At 45.2% G+C, this 20,475-nt stretch overlaps 1 protein-coding gene across 1 annotated transcript in view; it reads right to left on the bottom strand.

Annotated features, from left to right (window-relative positions):
• Window positions 1–1,059: 1,059 nt before the first annotated feature.
• hipk3b (homeodomain interacting protein kinase 3b) overlaps window positions 1,060–20,475 on the bottom strand; it is a 43,537-nt gene continuing 24,121 nt past the window's right edge. The window contains exons 3-16 of the mRNA XM_079998034.1: window positions 16,940–17,063; window positions 11,428–11,547; window positions 10,889–10,975; window positions 9,131–9,315; window positions 8,890–9,046; window positions 7,283–7,406; window positions 7,037–7,158; window positions 6,732–6,859; window positions 6,268–6,435; window positions 5,641–5,958; window positions 4,936–5,082; window positions 4,608–4,858; window positions 2,842–2,984; window positions 1,060–1,654 (exon numbers count right to left, since the gene is read on the bottom strand). Coding sequence (XP_079854160.1) covers window positions 1,181–1,654; window positions 2,842–2,984; window positions 4,608–4,858; window positions 4,936–5,082; window positions 5,641–5,958; window positions 6,268–6,435; window positions 6,732–6,859; window positions 7,037–7,158; window positions 7,283–7,406; window positions 8,890–9,046; window positions 9,131–9,315; window positions 10,889–10,975; window positions 11,428–11,547; window positions 16,940–17,063 — 2,548 coding nt within the window. The 3' untranslated portion in view covers window positions 1,060–1,180. The remainder of the gene's footprint in view (window positions 1,655–2,841; window positions 2,985–4,607; window positions 4,859–4,935; window positions 5,083–5,640; window positions 5,959–6,267; window positions 6,436–6,731; window positions 6,860–7,036; window positions 7,159–7,282; window positions 7,407–8,889; window positions 9,047–9,130; window positions 9,316–10,888; window positions 10,976–11,427; window positions 11,548–16,939; window positions 17,064–20,475) is intronic.

The raw sequence follows: 20,475 nt of genomic DNA, 5'->3' as shown, positions 1-20,475 counted from the left end.
ACAAAACCAAAAAAATAAAATAAAATAAAATAAAAATCTGATTAATTAGATTGTATTGCAGTTTCATCAAACAGTAAAATACTGTTAGTAGTAAGGGTTTTCACTAAATAGAAAGTGATTATCAAATATTAAGCAATACTCAATACTCGAACGTTATACACTAGTTCATTCGGGAAGGGAGAACCAAAAACAAACAAAAAAAAAAGATATTGAAAAAGGAAAAACAGCAAAGCATGCTGTCCGTTGAAGAACAGAAGGAGAACTACACACTGAAATATACACTGAATCCAAGGTGTGAGCACCGCCGTCCGCGGTGCACCACGTCCATGCAGGCGACGCCCGGGCCTGTGCATGTAGATACACACACTCACACACAGGATGCATCGACTGATTGGAACTTCAAGTGCTGCAGTCCAGTACATTAATATTCATGTATATAGTCGTGTATAAGTAGTAACATCAACAACCTCCAATATGTAAGGCACTATGGCTGGGGACAAGTATATGATGCAGCGGGTCTCGTGACACAAACATTAAAGAGCAACGTCTACGCATCTTTCCCGTTTACATTTTTTCTGCTCATGCACGACCACATGCAGCGTGAGGACCGACCGTTATAGAAATCAGTTAATTGACTCGACATCGCAACACCGAAAGACACCGAAAAAGGTACAAATACTTCAAACGCAGTACAACACACACACCGCAGACAACATGTGCATCTGTCGAAAAAACCTAGAGCTAGAGACGGGATGGCTTTACAAAGATGGATGTGTCTTGCACATGTAAGAAGGCAATATAGAAAAATAGCTGGGGCTGGGGGTGTAAAGTTTAACTATTTAACACCACCCCAATTATTTACCTGTTTTGAGGAGTATTCATAGAAGATCCAATGCAAAGGTATATCAAATGTGCAAAACACATTGAGTGTGAGTTTCTTATCTGCTTATTTGCTCATTCATTCGCTCACTCGCTCACTCACTCACTCACTCAAACATTATTTCCTTTACCCCCACCCCTCCCCTTATCCCCCTCCCCCTCCATAACTGGAACGCATTCTTTTAAAGCTTTAAGTTCAAATACACCCACGGACGCATGATTCAAAAAATAACTCGCTTTCTCTGTGGTTGTGCCACGGCTCCGGGGATCCAAAGCGTGTTGCTCGCGTGAGCGGGGAGGCTCACATGTAGGGGTACTGGTTGATCTTGGTGGGGCTGAGGGGGAAGCTGGCGTAGGCAGGCGAGGCGATGTAGGAATGCGGCGGGAACAGGGGCTTGAACTGGCCCGGGGGGTGCAGGGTGGGGGAGGGCAGCAGCCGGGGGTTGATGCCCACCGTGACCTGGTGCACGATGCCGCCCGGGTGCGTGATGCTGTAGGTGGGTTGCAGCACGGGGCGCGAGGCCCCAGGCGAGGCCAGGATGTGGGCCACGGGCGCGGCCGCCACCAGGGGCGGGCCGGACAGCGGGTACGAATGCAGCGTGGGCTGGGTGTGCGGGTGGGCCCCCAGGTGGGGGTGGGGGCCGGCCGTGTGGTTGGGGCTGCCGTGGGACAATGTGAAGGTGTGCCCGTGCATGGTGGGGGGGATGAACGCCTGCGGCCGGCGGTGGGCGTAGTTTCCATTCCATTCCTGGTGGCAGGAGCCATAATGCTGCACCTGGCGGACGGAGAACTACGTCAACATCATCTCCACCTCCATTCAGTAGGGAATGCAGAAATCTCTGTTCTCCTGAGTCTATTAAAAAACACGCTGCTGCTGTTCTGCTGTAAGGATACACTCAGCGCAGGGTTCGGTTTGATACAGGGTCCAAGGTTTAATATTGTCATGGTGTTTTTAACATTTGAATGGAAACAAATTACGAGAAGAGAAGATTCCTTCTATATTCCGACTGCTTTAAATGTGCAAAAACAGTGAATTCAAGTCAGACAGAATTTCAATTTTAACATTTCATTATAGATGATTATATTCGCTTATATTTCTTCTGTTGCTAAAATGCAAATAATACATTATTTTTGTGAAATACACACCTCTTTATTATGTCGTAAAGTAACTGTCACCTTAATGTTCCTTTTATATTACATGTTTTTTACTTACCTAACTATTATGTTTAGCTGATTGCACAATTTTTAAACCCAAAGTTAACATATAAAATCTCTATAATGCCGTACATTGTTTTGTTTTTTTTTAATTGTGTAAATTGCTGAGAGGAAACACGTAATTTAAGCATTTCACTGTGAAGTAAGACTCCAAGTGTTTATGCGCGTCTGATAAATAAACCTGAACTGAACCAAAATAAATCAGCTTTTAAACAGTCAAAATAAAATGAAAATAATTTTAATGTAATTGTAATGCTCTGCTATATCCTTTTCCCAATGACAAAAAAAACCTTTTTCCCGCTGCCTGGTTGGAGGTGTCAGCCTGTGGTTTCAGTGTCTGCATTGTGATTCCGTGATTCTGCCCCCTAGTGTTCAAAGTTTGGAACTCAAAAATCAGCGCATTGAGTTGATACCACAATCCCCCCCTTCACCCATCCAGCCCCAGCTTCACGATGCACATCAAAATTTTGTGCCAGTGGTTACACAATTAGTATTGCGTGGACAAGGAAACTGCATTGAACTATATTTTGTGTTCTGTGCATAATTATTTTTTATTTACTTTTCATTGTGGCTTTATACATGGATGGCTGCACAATCCTGTGTTTTCATTTGTAGGTGTGTGTGTGTGTGTGTGTGTGTGTGTGTGTGTGTGTGTGTGTGTGTGTGTGTGTGTGTGTGTGTGTGTGTGTGTGTGTGTGTGTGTGTGTGGGTACGTGTGTGTGGGTGCACGCGCGTGTGCATGCTGACCTGCCCAAAGCCCATAGCTTGCTGTTGCTGAGGCTGGAATGCAGGAGCCATCTTTTGTGGCCTGTTGAGGAGGTGAGCGGAGTGGTGAGGTTGCCGCCCAGGAATGCCTCGCCCTTTGGACTGGCACAAAGACTCCAAGACTCCTAGAGCGGAGAGAGACAAACCAGGAGAGCGTCACGTTTAATCCGTGCGGCCAAGGCGCGCGCTGATGTGAATCTCGCAGCATTTAAAGTCGGGGTGGGGGGTGGGGCGGCGACAAACAGAGACAGAGCTGAGCTTAGACGGAGCCAGGACTGCAGCTTTTGTTTTAGCGGCAGAGAAACGGTGACATCTCTGGCAGGAGGCTCAGCTCGCTTATCACTAATCTCAACCGTGTTTGATCAATCCTGGGCTCCAAGCAATCTTGCATCAGTCCTCTGAACATGAGCCTAATGTTTATAATTAGACACGTCGACGTATCAGTGGGGAGCTGGTAACTTAAGCCATGTCCGCAGTATTTATAGTACGTATATTGGGGTGAGACCAATCGCTATAAATACCCACATCAGAATGAGAATAGAAGCAACAGCCTTTTCTGAGCTCCTTCCGCTGAAACGGTTTGAGCGCTTCGTGGTAGAGGGGACAGGGCAGGGATGCCAAAATGAGACGATGCCAGGGGTTTACAGTTACAGTTGAGGGTTTTACAGTTAAGAGAGGAGAGAGGTGCTGCCGTCTCAGCTGCTCTTGGACAAAGCCTCCATGTTTCATGCATTATCCCGACAGAAAGTTTGTTTATGACTTAAAGTGGGAATCCATACAGTCGTCTAAGTTGGGTGGACGTCCAGGAATCCCATTCGAAACAACATTTTTTTCTTTCTTTCCAACATCCAAATTTTTTCATCCATTTTTGTGTGAATGTTCATCCACATCACCAGTTTACTGACCCCAACTGGCTACGCTGGTTAACTAAATTCACCGCGTCTGAAAGGCGGAAACTGCCACCATCAATGGAAACAACGAATAGGGGACCACATGAAATGGCTGTTTCAGTGGCTGTGCTGGATAAATAAATATGGGACAAATATCAACTTTTTGGGACTTATTTTTTTTTTTTTTTAACAAAACAAACTTAGGGATAACCACTTTAAAGCATGACCATAGAAGCTTTATATTCAAAGTGCACATCCAAACAGAGTAGGAGCCTTAAAGCGGCTGGAAGAGCGCAGGCTCGGGCCAGAAAAGAGAAGAGTTGATAGCAAACAAACATCCACCACTTCAGAGTGGACACATCAGGGTGGGTCGCCCATAATCACCTGCCAGAACCATGGAAGCCTACTAAGGTGACGTAATCCCAAGGAATGTGACCTGTGGAGCAGACGGCAGTGCTGGTGACTGCATCATGACCTACTTCTACACTGGCTAAGAGGACGGCACTCCGCCAATGTTCTTATTCATTTGTTAAACCTTTATTTAACCAGGGTAGCCACCCTTAGATTCAATCTGTTTTTCAAGAGCGCCATGGCCAAGAAAAGCAGAAATAAGACATCACAACAAAAAAATGATTCATATTTAAACAGGTTACCCATTCTGAAAAATGTAAAATTTGAAATTGAAATGGAGTACTCCAGTTTTAGGGTTCCCTGTGATTTGTTCAAACAAGGAGAATTATAACTCAAGGCCAAACTCTGATCCTACCAGTGCAACCTGGCGACGGAGTTGTTTGACCATGAACTGCATTGTGTTATTTGTGTTATAAAAGTGTTGTTGTGATGAAGATCAGCATTCACCTGTGTTACTGAGCGTCACGCTGACAGCGGGATGGTTGTTGTTGCTCTGCACCACCATCGGCGGCACCACCATGGTGCGCACGGCCGGCTTTCCGGGCTCGGTTTCCGGTGCGACGCACGCCACGCGGGGCTCGCAGTTCTGGTTGTTGCCGGCGATGTACGGCCCCTCTGTGAAGGGGCTGGAGGAGGAGTCGGAGGCCGGCGAGCCGTCCACCGTGTCGCAGCCGCTCTCCTGCTCGTCGTCCGACATACTGCGAGGAAGGAAACAAGTTCCAGAAAACGTTTCCGCTGTTGCTATCTCACGAAAAACAGTGGCTGAGAGCAGTACCTGTTGGATCGCTTGCACGGCGAGGCGCTGGACTGGGCGGAGGCCGAGGAGCTGGTGCTGAGTGTGCTGTCTGGACTGCTGAGGGAACAGACCCTCTCCATGCTCACCGTGCTCTCACACGCCTCGCACGCTGCTCCGCTCTTACACCTGGGGGTGTGGAGATGGGACAGCTCAGCACAGCTGAGGAGAGGGCAAAATCTGACCACTCCATTTCGTTACAAAGCACAGGGCCCAACAGTAACGGTGGCCCAGTGGCCTCGAGCAACCAGATTTAGGCCATTGTCAACCACCCTGTTCGGACTGGCTGCCCTGTTTAGAAACTTCTGCCATGGAAAATTAGCTACTCTTGCATATTTGTTTACTCAAAGATAGTGAAACAATTGAGAATAACGAAATACAGATTAAAACTACATAGGATCATATCAACTCACTTAATTGCTTCCATTTTGTCCAAGTCTTGGCAACCAACAGTGGATGCATGGTTACCAACTCGGCAACCACTTCTTAAACTTTGTGTCAGGCAATATCAATTCATTCCGATATTGACATTACCATCTGACCCGCGTTACAAAAATTTCATGGAACAAATACAGTCAAACACAGAAATTAAATCTTTCAAATAATTTGTGATGACGGTGGTATTTATTTGAAGCGGGAAATAGTTGTATAACTTCCAAATTGCTTAAAGGTGGAGAAGGCACTCACTCCCCAGGCGAGTGTCTCTGCGCGCCGCCCTCCTCGTCGCTGCTGATGGAGATGACGCTGGCCGGGCTGGCGGGGTCGGAGGTCACCATGGCCTGACGCTGCTCCCGCGGCACCGCCAGCTCCTCACAGTCGGGCTCTGCCTTGCAGCAGCTGTCCCCTCGCCGCTCAGCCCTGGGCTCCGCCTTCACAGTGCGCCCCTCCACGGGGCATCTCGCTTCATCCTCCTCTTCCTCTGCTACATTCCGTGCTGTATCAGCAATCTTTGGGGAATGGCACGCTGAGTCCTGGGTGGTGGTGCTGTGGGAGGTGCTGCTGCCCCTGTAGGAGGGTTGGTCACACTCAGCCAAAGTGCAAACTGTGTTTACGTCAGTGTGCGTGTGTGTCTGTGTGTGCGTGTATGGGTGATGTAATGGTATGGCCCACAGGCCGCATGCAGGTATCAGTTCAATTGAATACTTTTCAAGACAAATATTAAAACAATTTAAGACTATTTCTGCACAAATTGTGTCTTAATGTCAGAAATATTGACTCTGATGCTGAAGAACTTAGGTAATTTTGACAAAGATAAATAGATCTATCAATAAATGTAAGACTTGGTCAGACTTTTTAAGGAGCTTTCCACAGTACCTGTTGATGCAGGGCCTGGTTCTCTTGTTGGCCGCCGGCTGCGGCCAGACCACGTGTGCAATGCCAATGCTGATTGGCTGGTGGGCTGACATGGTCATTTGGTTGGTTAAGAGGGGCTGGGGGTGGGCAATCAAGGAGCTGTAATGGTTACCATGGGGACGCACTTTCCTGCATTAGGAAGACAGTGTGAATTGAACAAAGCAGCTTTGGCACCAATAACAACAGATTAGCATGATCTTACTCATGTACCGGCCTCAAAAGGACACACAGGACCCGTTCAGATTTAACAATGAGTGTGCTTGTACCTAAGCATTTGGCACCCAGCGGGGTTTAGCAACAACAACCAAAACACTACTCATTTCCTTTCTCTTGAAAATTGACACGCACATTGTTAATTGTTTTCAATCGTTTTACAGTCAACACTGTGTCACTTAAACATGCCACTGGATAGACAAGTGCCTTACCCCCAGTCTCCTAGTCTCTGTGGGCCCGCCACAGTGTCAGAAGCCAGCGTGGTTGGTTGAGGGGGCACTGACGTCACCTGCTGCCAGGTGGGAACCAAGATCTGTTGGCCTCGGCTGGACCAGGCCTGCTGTAGCGGGAGGACCCAAGCAGGAAGCCACGTTATCCTCCTAATTCAATCCTTATCTGACTTGTTTGTAAGTTAATATTGTATTTGAGTTCATTTGGATCACTGGACCAACATGTTTCAGCCTTGCACTATGAGATATGCCTTTGCAATTTCTAGAACTATTATTATATTACTTACTTGCGTTATAACTCCTGGTCTGATCTGCAGGGGCTGAATGGTGGGGGCTTGAGTGGCCAGAGGAACAGCAGACTCTATTCGAACGGAGTAACCTGCTGGTTTAGCTCCATTGGTGGGGATTCCTGCAGGGAAAAAGAAGATGCCAGAGAACCTTATCCATCTGTTACACAGAATAGCGGAAATTAAAATCTTGCAATAAGTCAATTAGCAAGTGAAACACTCAATTGTAGAGCTTTATATGTCGACCTTGGATGGTTGGAGGACACAGGATGAGTGCCTGCTGAAACGAATCGTTGCACCCGAATGGCACACTTCCTGACTGCAGTGGTATCCCAGGGTGCATCACGGAGGGGGCCGATGGTGCTAAGCCCTAGAAGAAGCGGTGACATGGTTAAAAAACTGGGGGAATAGATCAGACGTGAAGCGGACATGCAGTTCCACTGACAGCCAGAAGAGGGCGATAGCCCAAACCAAGCTGGGGGGGATTAACAAAGAGCAGCTGGAGCGTGTGGCCTTCTCCTGTTGATCAGAGTTCACTGCTCATGCTGCTCCCATGCCTGGTTATAATCACATTTAGAGAATAATAACAACCAGTCCTATATTGTTACGAGCGTGCTCTGGGTCACATGTGACCCTGGCCCAGATACACATGATAGTAATAACAAAGCCTTCATCACTACGACCACGACTGAAAGAGGAAGCTCGTTTTACTGCCAAGGCCTGCTGAGGATATAGAATTAAAGCTGACCAAAAATGATCCATCAAAACAGAAATTATAATCAAACAGTTTTCTAAATAAAAAGGCTTCGTCAGCTCTTTCCAGAGGGTAAAATCAAACAGAAAGATGTATGTATTCAAACCCGGCGTCATTTCTATACAATTAAACGTTCTTTCATTGCACTGTCACTACCACATTGTGAGTGTTAAAAGGCCCTTTTCACCAAATCAAATCAAAGCACATTGATGACATTACTGATAAGAGAAAATCGCACCGAAATGTGATAAAGACAAAAGCTGCTTTGGACGGCAATCGGATCCACAGTATTAAAAAAAAGGGTCAGCCCTTTTCTTTCCCTCAGCAACAGGACAGATTTGCTTAGTTACCATGACATCACCAATGTGACGTATTCTGGTTGCCACGACAGCATATCAAGAGATGTAATAAGCCAGAAAGTCAAGCATACACATAAAAAAAAAAACACGCAAGGTAATTGCCTCTTCTTTGTGAGGTGCACATAAACGGCACCCTACACCCGAGCCTACTGCAATTTGATTCTTCAACAACAGTATCTTTCTCTAAATTGCAACGACCACATATGAGCAATAAAGTGGAGCAGTTTCTGGATCCCTCGCTGTGCCTTGATAAAGAACTCAATTCAAAAAGGTACAAACAAAGAAGGAGAGATGTTGATCGCAAGAAGAACATCACGATTAAAGGAAAACTAGAGTATTAATTTTAATGAAACCTTATTTTTCGATCCCTGTGGGTTAATGTGCCAATCACTCTGGTTGACTCTGAATGATCGAAAAAATAAGGCTACGGTGGTGAAAAAGACCCACCAGAGTTTTCCTTTAAACCAACCACAAAGTTAGAAACCTAGATCTGATTCCTAGTTGGGGAGATACTGTTTATGCAGATATGGCCACGGCATTAGGTTGGAGATGGTTGTGTGTAGATATGGGTTTGGTGTGGTGGGGTTAAGGTCAGCGGGAGGATCTGGGACCAATCAGGGAAATGATTGCTCGACAGGAAAGTTGTTCCAGGACTAAATAAAGATGAAAATAATGCAATGTCAGTGTTCTGTTGTCAAATCATGCAAAGGACGGATCGTAAAGCCAGTCGCGTCACTCACTTGAGCGTGGACACTAGCCATTTTGCTGAAGGGGTGGCTGACTGAGGTGTTGTTGGAGGTCAAAGGTCGAACAAGCGGACCCTTGTTGCGGTTGACCGCGTCGTACGCACCAGGTCGGGTCCGGCACACTTCCATGATGTGGAAACATGACTTGACACTGAGAAAAAAAAAAGGCAGTTTTCGTACCGATGAAGGCAAGGAAGAAATGCTCTGACCGCTCGAAAGAGGCCACGATACTCACTGGTTGCTGTGGGGGAAATCGAGGAGATGCTGCATGGTCACGAAGGACTGGCTGAGAGCCTCGGCGGGGACGATCCTCTTTTCGGCGTCGATCAACAGCATCTTTTTCAGCAGACTAACAAACTCCAGACGATCCGCCTTCTCTGCCAACAAGTCGCTACCTTCCAGATTCATCACCAAGTTCACCTGGCAAGAGGTATTTAAACGTGACTACACAAGCTTGCATTTAGTACTCGCCTCTGGGCTTCAAGAAATGGATAAATAATGTTCAAAGAACACAAGATGCATTACAAGAAGAGTGCAAGGAGCGATATCATCACTTTCTAACGGTGCTTTGATCAAAATATGAGAACAATTTTGTATTATTATCATTATTGGCAAAGATTAACGCATGTTAGGGCATTTGAACTTTGTTTATTTTTAGCATTTTGTACTGAATTAATGTATGCAGATTTTGATTTACCAAACACCACTAAAAATCACATTTCAGACCTTTTAATGACTCGTGGCTACCCTGGAACATGATTTTCCCATTAATGACGACGACAATAATTAATATTTTCTGTAAAAGACCTAACAAACCAACAGCTTTTTCAACAATTGTCATTTTCCGTAAAACTGAACCTCTTTTCAGCGTCGTTTGAAATCATTTTTCCGGGACTAGTACTGGTCTGAAGTTTCTTTGATGCATCTGTAAATGTGCTGTGTCTGAGGCCGAGTGCCCTTAGTCATCCATCTCCTGCAACTCCTATCCTGCTGTCCTCGGCGGTGTGAGAGGACGCTAGGGTTGGGTATTGTTTTGTTTTGTTTTCCAATACCAAAGCTGAACAGGAGGCACGGAGGAAGCTATCGTTCGTGCCTAGGGTTGGGTACCGAGACCTGGTATAAAATGGGCCCCGGGGCTAAATTATTAAAGACCAAGATTATCGATGAGCTCCGACGTTACCGGTACTGTTAACGGTATTGGAGAAACTAAGAACATTTATTTTCTATTTATCTAGGCTATATAACCCGGCTCCCTCTGCCTAGCTCTCACACTCTCTGCCTCGCAGGAGGAGACCCTGCTGAGTGATGACAAGGGCACGGCGAGAGCAGATTACGCCCAGACCACCCCCGCTCCATGGGTAATGCGCAGAAAATAAAGCAGTGTTAATTCTGCTCTTAATTTGTTTTAGTTTTTCCTTTTAAAAATAAAAATAAAAATCGCGTTAAAATACCGGATTTATAAACAGCTTCAGTAAGAGCAGTAGCAACGTTAAAATCATAACGATACCCATCCCTACACGTGGCCCGTTTCTACACTGTTTTTAGTTGTTTTATTTGGAGGAACAGGGCATGGCGATCGGGTCGCACGGAGAGCCGTGGTCGCCTCCATGTCCGGACACGGACGATTCACACATATAAAAATATATTCAAGATTCCCCTTATTTATAAATCCCCATTTAAATGTTATCCCTGTGCATTTTCTAAGTTTCTATCTGTTTTATCCTGTTATTGCAATGCACACTGGCTGACAAAAAAAACAACAAGAAAAAAAATAAACAAGTGCTCCACTTGAAGAATCTCCGTCGACTGATGATCGGACTCATCAGCTTTCAGGGGACAGCCCTAGTCATTTTATCAACTTCATCAACTTTTGCGACTAATATTAAACAGACACAATTCAGACCCGTCTGACCTGTACCGGGTTTTGGTACCCAACCCTAGAGGGCGGCGGTGAGAGACGACGCTGCGTCCCTTGTGTGGAGCGTGAACATACGTGCGCTATGTCATCCAAACAGCTGAAGATGTACTTCCTCGCCTCCTTTGATTTCATCGCCGTCTCCGTCTCATGCTCATCCGTCGACTGTGGGGAGGAGAAGCGACAGCTTATAAGCGAGAGCTTTTCATGAGGAAAACCTCTGTTAAGTGATTTTTATGTAGAAACTACAAGGTTACATAATCTCCTAAAAGAAACCTGGATCCAAAGTAAAAAAAATAAAAATTTAAAATAAATAAAATAATAATAATAATAATAATAATAATAAATAATAATAAAAATAAAACAAACCACTTCCACGTGTCGAGAAACAGGGTAGATATGGGCATTAAAAACAATTTTCGTGTTTGAATGCTTATAACATTTCTGGTACAATTTTAAACCATTGCATGCATCCTATCTTGAGAAAAATGCTTCAATGTATGTTCAGGACAAGAAAGATGAGCTAACATGTGTATAGAGACATGCAGTGCACTCTACCCTCCCAAGAAGAAGAACAATTATTAAAAGCTGTTTCATGATGCCACTTCTGTCCTTACCTTTAGTCTCCATGCTGCGTAGGGGGAGTCAGACTCCCTACAAAAAAATCTGGCAGTCTTTGTCCCCACGTTGAGTAAATGCTCCCCTGGCGATCCCTGCGTCTGAGAAATGTAGCGGATCTATCGAGCAAAGATAAGAAGGTAGGGAGGATAGGAGGGCGAAATGACAGAAAAGATGGAAGTTTTAGCGGTTGGAACGGCAGGGAGGAGACGGTTCAGCATCACCGTTCAGAACATTTTTTTCACATTTGTGTTTGACTAGCCACTGGGGCTGGCTGATATCTACTAAATCTAGTATCACAACATATTTGGACAAATACCTCGATATTCTTAATGAGACAATATTTTGGGAATGACAACTGGTGCTTAAGATAAGATATATACAAACAAAATCTGATTTGTAATGTGGATATTATGACCAAGCAGGTACAGGCTTTGATTGTAGAAGGGCTAGAGCAGTTGATGAAGTTCAGAAAATGTCATTACTCGGTCATGCAGTACATCAAATCAGTAAAGTACAGATATATCATGTCACTATATTGATATTACGATACTGATAAATCACAAGAGCCCGGCGGGTGTCATTTCCAATCTGGATGTTATTTGTTCATTATCTGTGCTCTGGACCACAATCATGCCTCTGGAACATCAACCCCTGACCCCTGGCTCCGGTCTCAATCGCCCCCAGCAGAGCTGACAATACAGCACAAGGACGTCCGTGTCAGAGAGCAAGGCCTTTACGGTTGGATCGCACGCCTCGGCGACGAGCCGGCATGCGCGTGGCTAGGTGGGCTGCTGAGACCTTGATCACGGTCAGACCCATCCCGTTCCCTGAGATGAGGCATGGATTTGTTTTTGTTTTATTTCCCCAGCTTTGACGTGCCGCGCAAGCTCTGGTGGGCAGGTTCCCGCAGTCCGACCGATACCATGCTTTGGCGATGACGAGTGTCCTTCGGAAGCGTCGCAGTGGGGGTTTTTGCACGCAGGTTTGTGCAGGCCGGGGCCAGCCGGCGGCACGGCTGACGTCAATCACACAGAGGTGTGAGAAGAAATATCCATTAGCTAAGAAGTGTTGGGCCAGGCAGGTAGCGAGAGGAAAGTGGGAACCAGGGAGAAGAAGTTGAGCATTGTTGTAGCTGAATCAATAACCTCAAGAGCTGAAGCCTCCTCACAGAGCCTCTGGAAAGACACAATATTTTCAGGAAGTTCATTTGCATAATGATTTGCCTCATTTGACCTAACTTATCTTGACGGAAGACAAATGAGGTGTCCATAGCATTCCACAGACACTAACTCACAGTCCTTATCAGATGGCCTTTTGTGCCCAAAGCCATCTGTGTGAGCCAAGGTTATTTATTTTAACCGTCTTAAAAACAAAGGCTTTAACAAAGCCGCACTGAAATGAATGGAAAGAGATTGTAAAAGAAAAACCTCTGCAAGTATTTGTAGAGGTTATACAAGCGCTATGAGCCTTAAGTATGGGCCCATGAAGTTTAAATTGAAAAGGATGAAAGAAAAGAAACAGCTTATATCAATGTGCATTGATTTTTGTTGTTTGACTATGCTTTGTGCAGAGCTTTTGTGTTTGCTTTTGAAGGCATAACATTTTGTTTTTACAATTTACTGTATGTTAAATTGAAGATTATGAGCTTAACCCACTTGGGATCCTGAAAGGTTTCCTTATGGATGTCATTGTATCTGTTCGCTACAAGGGTTTGATGTGATCAAGCTGTACCAGCTCATCTCACGTGATGCCTTAATCATCAAGGGTCATACACCGTGACATCCGTGTGTGTATGTGTGAGTGTGTGTGTGTGTGTGTGTGTGTTCACCATCCGACTTGATTCATGTCTTTTAGTGTATGGCATAACTTAAGAAAATAAGGAACTGCGAGAAATGCAAAGTAACACAGTTGCTCTTCCTTCTCCTTTCATTTCCTCCCAGACTCCAATCGAGGAGGTGAAGGAGTTCATTAGAGGCATCTCTGCCACTGCAAACTTTAATAGACTTGAACTGAGAGGCCCTGCACGGCCTGAATGGTCCTCTTTTTACTTCAATACCTTGCAATGTGGCTGCAAGTGAAAGGTTTCAGTGCAGCAGATTGGGTTTTACCATACTGACAGAAAAACAACACCCCTGCTGTGTATATGTGAGGAGGAAAATTCTTAGCACAGAAAACCCCTTATTTTGCTCCTGCGAGGCATGCTTCTGCAGCCTTTGGACCCAAAGCCGCCAACATCACTGACGTAAACCTGCTTTCCAAACAGCCGAGCAGCCAGCCTGGGCCTGCAGCAGAACAGACCAGAAGCAGACTGTATCCCAGAGAGTCAGAGAAGGAGCTTTCATTCAAAATGTATCATGCTTCCTCTTGTTTTTATTCCCCTTCAACGTAATCAACTTGGTGCTCAAAGAAGAACATATGTAATGGAGACGTAGAGCACAAAATAAATAAAGAAAGGGTGTGGGAGGCCATCAAAGAGCACAAGGGTGCTGCTCTGTAAATAGGGAGTGGAGGAGTTTCCAGGGATCAAGAGTGCCTGGGCTAATCATAGTCGCCGGTCCTGAGAGGTTTCAGGGCGTCCTCACATGCAACGTGTTTTTGAGCAGTAAAAGTGCTGCCCGCCTCAAGCCACATTAACATTGCATCCAGAACAATGGACCGCAGCTCAGATGACACTACTGTGTATCCCATGCTGCCCAGTTAGCTATTAGTATTAACACTCCTGAGCAGCTTCTTTGGGATTGGTCGGCCGATAAATAAAAAATGTGTATGAGCTTTTTGGAGGGAAAACAAATCGCATTTTAAACTTTTGGAAGCACTCTGCTCTGCCAGTGCAGCACTTTTTAATTTAAAACTGCTGCATTATTAGCACATTGTTCCTGCTTCTTGTAGGACTGCAAAAAAAGCAAAAAAATAAAAATGAAATAAAATCCTATGCGTAAATATCGTCTCCTGAAAGGTGAGCCGCTGAGCTGCTGCGGCTCGTGCAGTTTTCCTGAGGTACACACCGATGTGCTGGGGGGGGGGGCACGATGAGTTAAGAGTTATAAATATATTGTGCTGCATGGGATGGAACCAGACCCCATGGCGAAAGATAAGAGGGAAAGGATGGGGGTAGACACCCCACACCAGAGAGGGGTGGGGGAGATGCAGAGCCTTCAGCCTCGTGGCTGGGGGGTGGTCTCAATCTTAGTGAGTGGAATCTTGCGTCATCCACCAAAATAAATTATTTTCAAACAATGGGCAAGTATGTAGACAGTAAAAGAGAGCAATTGCAGGAATATCAGGGTAACTATGATGTAAAGTAATGACCTCAGCTCTGGGAAAAAAAGCACTGTATTAAATTTTCCAAATCTATTATTTACACCGTACACCCTCTTTTTCTTCAGGCTTCTAGTCTAGTTCCCCGTTTTCCTTTCAAACCAATCTAGTACATATTCACCCCTCCCACTTCCCTGCCAGTCTGAAGCTTTCCTTCAGCTCCTAGAAACCACCCCCCTGCTAAAGAGGCTCCCCACAGATGTCTCCAAAGGAGCTTTGAGACACCCTGATCTGTCCCTGTAAAAAACAGATTCATATATTTAGCCCTGCCATGCTGTAGTTGAATCGCTTTCCAAGGTGTTGAGTTATCTTACAGCCATGGGCCTGGGGAGTGTGAAAAATGATGCCAAGTCATAAGAATACTTTGGCTCGGTCGTGGTCTGCAATGGAGATCAGCTCTGTAATACAGCGTAAAGTATGGTACAGCGCTGGGTCCAACAGAGGCTCTGTTGGCAGGCGCAGGGGCAGATAGGCTCCCTGGGTGGAGGTAAAGCCGCTCTACGTAAGCCCAGATCAGTCTCATCCCAGGATGGTACTTTAAAGTCCAAAGAGGGGACGCCCGTCGCCCAGCTACGCCATCCATCACAGTATGGTGCCCTCAGTATCTTTACTATAAGATAGAAGAAGATTCTTTGTCACGCGGCGCGCGCACACACCACAACACATGCACCCATGTGGCGACGGCGACCAACACACACACATGCTTCAAATCGCGGCCAGGGAAACATGTTCTCTGCATTTAATCCATCCTGGCTCTTCCTTCCTCTGAGGGGCAGCCCAGAGCAGGGGGCAGGATACAGCGATAGAACCAATTCCAAACGTTGGTCAGACAACGATATTCTGCATGTTTTTGATGGGTTTTTGAGTCCTTGCTGATGTTAAATGGAGGAAACCCCATGTGAGCATGGGGAGAACATGCAAACTCCACACAGAAAGGCCCCTAATCAGGAGATAACCCACCGGCACAGTGCCAAGAGCGCCCCAGCCGGAAATCGAAACCCAGGACCTTCTTGTTGTGAGGCAGCAGTGCAAGCACCGTACTACTGTGCTCATCCAACCCCTTGTCACACTGAAGCTTTCTTCTTCTTCTTCTCTTTCTTGACCCAGGTAACCCACGCTGCCTCCTCTCATTCTTCCTGTACTTACTTATCTGAACATTGGTACCACCCCTTCCCTTCTACTTACTCTGTATAGTGAAAGATCCCTTGAGTGCCCCAGCCCCCCACCAGCAATATGATATTGCCTCCCTTCTTTCACTCTGCAGCATTGTGTCCATCTTTCAGTGCGTCATTCTGACTCTTGCATTGACACAAATTGGTGAGAGTTGAAACTTTTATGGACCAATATAACATGTTATTTACCAAGATAAATATTCACCCCTTAAATGAAGTATTGTTGGTAACAGATCCATCACCTTCACCAAAAAGTAAAGACTAAGCATGATCAGAACATAACACTTGACTTGTAAATTAGGCATAGACATCCAACATGCTTCAATGTGACAAAAGAAGCAGAGAATCTATTCACTTTTCGTATATCCAACATGTGACATGATTTTTACATTTAATTAGAAAGATTCTCCAGTAGCGATATGTCAGTCTGTACGAGGCCAAACTGAAAGGAGAGGGAGAAAAGAGAGAGGGCTACGGACTATGTGCAGTGGCGTCAGAGAGGCAAGAGCCTTGAAAAAGACATGGTGGGTGGTGTGGGTGTAATCAGAGGATTTAACACTGTTTGGACAGCCATGGGGGCAGTCTCAAAACAGATGGGAGTATGTGTGCAGAAGGGAGGTATGAAGACAGAGCCACATAACTCACAGCGAGGGGCAGGCGGGTGAGCTAGTTCAAGGAGTTGAAATGAGTTAATCTGCTAGAGGACAGTGGAGGAGGAGGTGGAGGAGGGAGAAGACAAGAAAGAGGTAGAAAAGACAGACCATACGAGACATTACGTGTCATGAAAAAAACATCCATGAGGAGGTGGATCATAAGAACTGAGAACTGTTTTAGCAACCAGCAAAGGGAAGACAGGAAGTAGGAGGATGTTAATAAGAGTCAGAGTCGCCTATAGGAGGAGCACGAAATGCGAAATGGAGAGGGGGTATAAAGGGGGAAAGACAGGTAGAAGCTAAGCCCAGAATTGTATTCTGAGATCCAGTCATGGCTGACAAGTGAGCAATGGGATGATAGTTACCTGGTCGTACTCCAGCGCCCCGGGATAGAGAGGCCAGCCCAGGAAAAGCTCCGCTATCACACAGCCCAAGGACCACATGTCTATGGCTTCACAAAATGGCAGTCCCAGGATGATCTCTGGAGCCCTGCAGAAGGAACAAGTGCATGGAAAAAGTGATGATATGAATACACACCATTAAAACTTCACAATACCGTCAAAAATTGGTTATTTACATAGACACAAAATAATCTTTCTACAAATCGCTCTTGTGTTATTTAACGGCTCATCCATAAATGCCTTTTAAAAAATGTGTCATCTACTTCTGAGCAACAAACCTTTTGTTCAGAGGATATCACATTTTTTCCGGCTATTTCACCATTAATTCGCAGCGCTGATGTCTGAAGCAGATGGTCAGTTTGACCGTACGCATGATAATGGAGGTTAAGGTAGAGATGTGTGCTGAATGTACAGTGGAACAAGACTGTTCGCCAGTCTAGATGCCATGCCTGGGCTGGATAGGGAATCATCAGATTAAGCCAATGTGTTAGCAGGTCAGCCAGGCTGGGATCAGGACATTGAAAGGCTGCTCTGTCTGCTTCAGGGAACTAGGAGAATTAGAAGCACCGTCACTGCTACGCCAGCTAAGTGCTGGTTCACTGTAACCGCAAGTAACTCCGGAATAGCACTGTAATACTGAGTCACACGTGTAGTCGCTGGTGACGCAGCCCTGTCAGCACTGATCTGGGTAAGATGGCCTGACAACTGTCCTGACCAGACTGTTTGGAACACCTCATCTTGCCTCCAGCCATATTTTTATGAACTTTTGTTAATTTGTGTAAAAAGTATTTTTTTTGTTATAAACCGATTTGATTTTGGTTTAGAACTCAATTAGATAAATACATTTACATAACATATGTTTAAATAATAAGTAGATTATGAGTAGATGCTTAATGGCAATCTAATTTGCTGTAAGTCACTTTGGAAAAAACGACAAAGCCAGGAAAACAGAGCCGGGAAATCCTGTGCACATATATATATATATATATATATATATATAGAGCTAAGCTAAACTGATCTGGCGCATAGGTAGACATCTAGCTGCAGAAATCGTTGTAGCTTCACCGATTGGTGAATGGTGGAACTTACATGTTGCAACAGCTAGGCATGGCCTAAAATAAGTGTGCGACTACTCAATCCCATGGGTCATAGCAAATGCATACAGCAGCTGGTGTAGCAGGCCACGTAGCAGAACAAAAAATATATATAACACCTAGCAGTTGTGCCAACCTTGGGGCCTATTAACGATGAGAGGCATTTCCTGGAGGGATTAGCTGGAGCGAGGGCTCCACGTAAAGCAGCATGGCTGTTCTTCAGGATGCACTGCTCGGTATGGCAGGGTCGACTAATTAATAACCAGACTCTGCTTCTGGTGTGGCTCAGGTATGATCTCCAAACAATCTGTCAACCAGCAGCTTTTGCTCTACGTGAGCAAGAGAATCACATCTCTCCCTGCTTAATGTCTGAGTCACTGTAGACAACAGTAGAACTAAGCCCGCTGCTATAACAATGGAAAATCTGGCAGATTTATAGGTCAAATCAGAATCATCACTACAAAATATGGTCTCTCTCTAATTGAAATGTATTTCAATGTGAATTCCATTTCTCCCCACATGCATATGTCAAATTTATTTTCAAGATGTCCCAGTACCTTCGAAACAGAGGAACTAGGTAAATACACCCCTAATATGTCTTAGCATCTGAAGTGAAGTGAATAACATTGATCATCTTGTTACAATGGCACTTGTCAAGGGATGGAATACATTAGGCAGCAAGTGAACAGTCAGTTCTTGTTGATGTAGTTATGCATTGGAAGCAGGAAAATGGCCAAGTGTAAGGATCTGAGCAACTTTGACAAGGGCCAAATTGTGATGGCTAGACGACTGGGTCAGAGCATCTCCAAAACAGCAGGTCTTGTGGGGTGTTCCCGGTAGGCAGTGGTTAGTACCTACCAAAAGTGGTCCAAGGAAGGACAACTGGTGAACTGGCAACAGGGTCATAGGCGCCCATGACAGAAGAGCTACTGTAGAAAAAATTGCTGAAAAAGTTCATGCTGGCTATGGTAGAAAGGTGTCAGAACACACAGTGCATCGCAGCTTGCTGCTTGCTGACCCCTGCCCACCACCGAAAGCGGCTACAATGGGCACGTGAGCTGCAGAACTGGACCATGGAGCAATGGAAGAAGGTGGCCTGGTCTGATGAATCACGTTTTCTTTTACATCATGTGGATGGCCAGGTGCGTGTGCTTGTTTACGTGGGGAAGAGATGGCACCAGGATGCACTATGCGAAGAAGGCAAGCCGGTGGAGGCAGTGTGATTCTCTGGGTAATGTTCTGCTGGGAAACCTTGGGTCCTGGCATTCATGTGGATGTTACTTTGACAGGTACCACCTACCTAAACATTGTTGCAGACCAAGTACACCTTCATGGCAACGGTATTCCCTGATGGCAGTGGCCTCTTTCAGGAGGACAATGCACCCTGCTACACTGCAGAAAATGTTCAGGAATGGTTTTAGGAACATGACAAAGAGTTCAAGGTGCTGACTTGGCCTCCAAATTCCTAAGATCTCAATCCGATCAAGCATCTGTGGGATGTGCTGGAACAACAAGCCCGATCTGTGGGGGCCCCACCTCGTAACTTCCTTCAACAGAGGAACAGAGAGTTGGGTACAGAGACCCAGTATAAAACGGGCCCATGGGGCTAAATTATTGGACCGTAGTATCGATAAGCTCCAACATTACCTGAACTGTTAAAGGCATTGGAGAAAATAAGGAAATGTATTTTCTATTTATTTAGGCTATATAACCCGTTTCTAACTTGCAATAATATTAAGATATGTCTTAGAATCATTTTCGCTCCTATCAGAAGAAACATCTCTCTCTCTCTCTCTCTCTCTCGCTCTCTCAGTCTCTCTCTGTCTCTCTCTGTCTCTCTCTGTCTCTCTCTGTCTCTCTCTGTATCTTTCTGTATCTCTGTACATATGGAGATATGCCTGGCTCTCACACACACATGAGGAGACCCTGCTCCGAGTGAGTGACAATGGAGGAGAGATTTAAACGCTCTTAAGTCTGATTAAATTTCACTGGAGTCGATGCCGACTTTTCTCATTGCCACAAGTGCAACCGGTCTTTTGCATGTAAGGGAGGAAACACAAGCAATCTTTCGAAACATTTAGGCAAAGTGCATCACATACATGTAAAAATGCACAGTTTTTGACTTGAGTTAAACATCAAATCCAATCACCAAACAAACAACAGAAACTAGGCCTGGGGATTGTTTTTTTTTTTTTTTTTTAATCGGGCACACACGGTGAGCGCAGACTGCGACTTGATCGCCCCCTCTCCATGTGTAATGCGCAGAAATTAAGCAATGTTAATTCAGATCTTGTTTTAGATTTTCTCTTAAAAAAAGCCAAAAAACAATAAGACTACCATTAAAGATCAATAAGCAGTAACGGTAATAGTAGTACCATTAAAATCTTAATGATACCCATCCCTACT

This window comes from Zeus faber, assembly GCF_960531495.2.
Source record: "Zeus faber genome assembly, chromosome: 3".
Classification (NCBI taxonomy): domain Eukaryota; kingdom Metazoa; phylum Chordata; class Actinopteri; order Zeiformes; family Zeidae; genus Zeus; species Zeus faber.
Note: the sequence above shows the minus strand (reverse complement) of the source record. Positions and strands in the feature narration are given on the sequence as shown.